This window comes from Engystomops pustulosus, chromosome 3, assembly GCF_040894005.1.
Source record: "Engystomops pustulosus chromosome 3, aEngPut4.maternal, whole genome shotgun sequence".
Lineage (NCBI taxonomy): Eukaryota > Metazoa > Chordata > Amphibia > Anura > Leptodactylidae > Engystomops > Engystomops pustulosus.
In genome coordinates, this window is record NC_092413.1 from 232,976,402 (window position 1) to 232,979,890 (window position 3,489).

General features: G+C 43.0%; 1 protein-coding gene across 1 annotated transcript; it reads left to right on the top strand.

Annotated features, from left to right (window-relative positions):
- Window positions 1–1,838: 1,838 nt before the first annotated feature.
- Window positions 1,839–2,699, top strand: LOC140123018 (olfactory receptor 13C2-like). Its single transcript, XM_072144268.1, has one exon. The coding sequence runs from the start codon at window positions 1,839–1,841 to the stop codon at window positions 2,697–2,699; it is 861 nt and encodes a 286-aa protein (XP_072000369.1).
- Window positions 2,700–3,489: the final 790 nt, after the last annotated feature.

The window sequence follows — 3,489 nt, forward strand, 5'->3', positions numbered from 1 at the left end:
CCGATACGTTTCCATTAACAACATTTACTAACCACATACTTGTGTGACATAGATTGTCGGGATCCTCTTTTTCGACTATGGTATTGGACCCATCCATGTGCACAAGGTAGTACCCGGACCAGCAACTCAATGGAAAATGTTGGTAAGTGGCTTCCATTTACCTCTATTATCCTTCAACCCCTGATTGTGTTATGACCCCACCCTTACAGTAAGATAACTCACTGCCGATGTTCAATCAACAATAGTCCAACCACTATTCCCCCTTCCCAGCTGCGGAGGTTGTGCTTTGGGTGCTTGTCATGTTACCTTCCCTCTGCCTGTGTGTTGTTCGTGCTAAATGTTGGGGAGGGAGGATGAAGCTTCCATCTTCTAACTGCTCTGAGGCTGGAAGAAGCTCCTGCAAATGCCCTCACAGCTAGGAAGCAGATACCAGGGGTAGGACGTTTTGTGTAGCTGCCTGCAAAACAGGAGGGCAGGGAGCAGAGACAGGCAGAAGTAACCAGCTATATAGGTGTTTGTCCATACAGATGATTATGAAGGCAGGAAGAGATTTAGGGCAATAAAAAAAGACCTCGGCACCTTGTCCTGGATCAGATAGTCCAGACGCCCATGTGTCCAGTGCTTACATTAGAAGGACTTACACAAGACGGTGCTGCTGCTCGCCTGTCACTGATTTATATAATGGAGGACGGACTGATTTTCAATGCGTAGGTCTGTTTGGCCATGCGCCCCCACTTGGAGCCAGAGACGCTGGGCGGCCGCCCATTCTGCCCATATGAAGATCCTCCATAGATCTCTGATTTAAGCTGATGAAGCAATATGTTGCATGCTGTTTGTATTGGGATACTTTACGCTCCGTTGAAACATAATTATGCACGCCTCCTGCGCGAATAACGCAGTTCTCTTCCCTTCCCCTCCCACTGGTTGAAGTCTTCAGTGAGTTATATAAAAAAGGAACCTGTATGTCTTGAAGCAGAAGTCAAGCTTTATCTATGGATTGCAAACACAGAGCATTTTAGAGATGTCCTAAGTCCTAAGCTATACACTCTATTGGCCCAGATTTACCATGGCTTCTCTGACAGTTTTCTGGTGGAGAAGCCATGGTAAATCTTCCCCTCCCTGCCACTTCTTAGGTTTCTACGACCCACAATGGGTGTGTCAGGTCGTACATCGGGTGCAAGACAGGGCAGGCGGTGGGTGAGCCGGGGTGTGAATTCCGGTCCCGCCACATTTAATATGGTCTCCGCCAAAGTTCCAGTGGAGACTAGAGCAAAAACCTCTGACAGTTTCAAACTGGTCTACAGGTCGGAACTGGTGGAGTTTGCTCTCATATTCACTAAAACATCAGACTTAATAAATTATCCCCATTGTCATCCAGCACTTGATGTTAATCCTACTCAGCCTCTTAAAGTAAAGTGACGTCAGCCTCTTAAAGTATCCGCTGGCCAACCAAGTGGCTGGACAATTCTACTCCAGGCTCTGACGTACAATTGCTCTATAACCTGTTTAGGCTATAGCTGGTGCGCCGGTGCCGGGCATCCCTGCCGTGTGCCCAACCACTTTCCAGCATGGCACAGCCTTCTCTACACCCACTTGGGTTGATGTTGGCACAGCAAGAATTGTGACTTTATCAAGCCTTCTACAAGGGTGTCTGTACATCTTCAGACATGACTGGTCTGTACACATGTCATAGAAATAGATATTAAAACTTCTAATCACCTTCTTTTTTATATGTCACAGGGTTGTGGCCAATATATCACACCAATCAAACTCTCATTACAGATTTCATCCTGGTTGGGTTTTCCTGGAATTTGCAGATCTGTGTTGTACTTTTCCTCATGTTTCTTATTATTTATATACTGATCATTTTGGGGAACATCTTTCTAATCGTCACCATCATCGTCAGTCCCAGGTTACATACACCTATGTATTATTTCCTCTGTAACTTGTCTATTTTGGATTTGTTCTTCTCATCGTGTTCTGTACCAAAGTTATTATTTGATATGTTTTCCAAAATGAGAAGGATCTCGGTCATTGGCTGCCTCATACAGATGAACTTAAGTCTATTTATAGGAGGGACAGAATGCATCCTGCTGGCGGTGATGGCCTATGACCGGTACATCGCCATATGCTTCCCCTTACGTTACACCGTCATTATGAGCTGGAGGGTGTGTAGATACATTATTGTCACTATGTATATTGGAAGTTTCATTGTGACGACTGTTCCCACTATGTACAGACCTTTTGTATTTTGTAAAGATAACACATTGAACCATTTCGCTTGTGAGGTTCTGGCTCTTCTGGAGGTGGCCTGTGGTGACCTCTCCTTCTATAAGATAACTATGGTACTTGTTTGTACATTTACACTTTTATCATCACCGGTTTTCATTCTGGTCTCTTATATTTGTATTATTATGTCAATTTTAAAAATCCAGTCATCCAGTGGTCGATCTAAGGCCTTCTCCACCTGCGCCTCACACCTTATTGTGGTATTGATATTTTATGGGACAAGTCTGACCATGTACATGGCACCAGGAAGCAGTTCTTTAACTAATCTTAAATATATCACTCTTATTTATGCTGTATTTACTCCTTTACTAAATCCTTTTATCTATAGCCTAAGGAATAATGACGTAAAAGAGGCCCTTCAAAAAATTTTGGGGAACCATCTAATGCCACATACCGGTTTCACTAGTTAACAGTTTCATTGATTACATTGTGTTGTTGCCCTCTCAAAATTATTTGAACAGGGAGAGGGTGCATGCAGTGAATAGGCTTTAGAGTAGGCAGACACAGAACACTTGAGGTTAGTTGATGTTATAACACAACGTTTATTGTTAAATAATTTATTTTGAGTCCCCTTGTGCCTCAAGCCCCGACGATAACCTTTGCTTCTGTGACCGTTTTCACTAAAACTTTCTTTCTATAAGCAAACAATGTTGGGCTTTGGCAAAAGCTACAAGCCTCCTGCTGCACTGTGCACCCATGTGACCAATCTGAGGCATCATGTCTTTCTATTGTAATGATTTTACTGGGTCTACACATAGATGCCGCCCCCCACCTCATGTAGAACCTGGGGGGATTTCTCTAAAACACATTTTTTTTTGCAAAAACGCTCCAGCAAACAACAAGTATAGTGAATAGATTAGGGAATATTGTGACTTTTTTTGAAAAAAAAATAAAAATAAAGAAGCTTGAAGCGTAAATGTAAAGTTACAGACAAAAAATAATTTTGGCACAGTTGAAGAGAGCCTTTGACAACAATTCCAATGATACCCGTATAACGCTGTTGGCTTCCTCCTAGCCTGAGATATAGCCTGGTGCATCATTTGTTATTAATTCAGATTCACTTTTTTCTGAAAAGGGTGGCACTTCCTGGTTGTGACATCAGCTTAGGGCACTGAGGCCAGAGCATTGAGGGCATTCATATGAAACAGGACAGCATGTTTGTAATTGGCCCAACTGAAGCAAGTGATGAGTCACATGCTT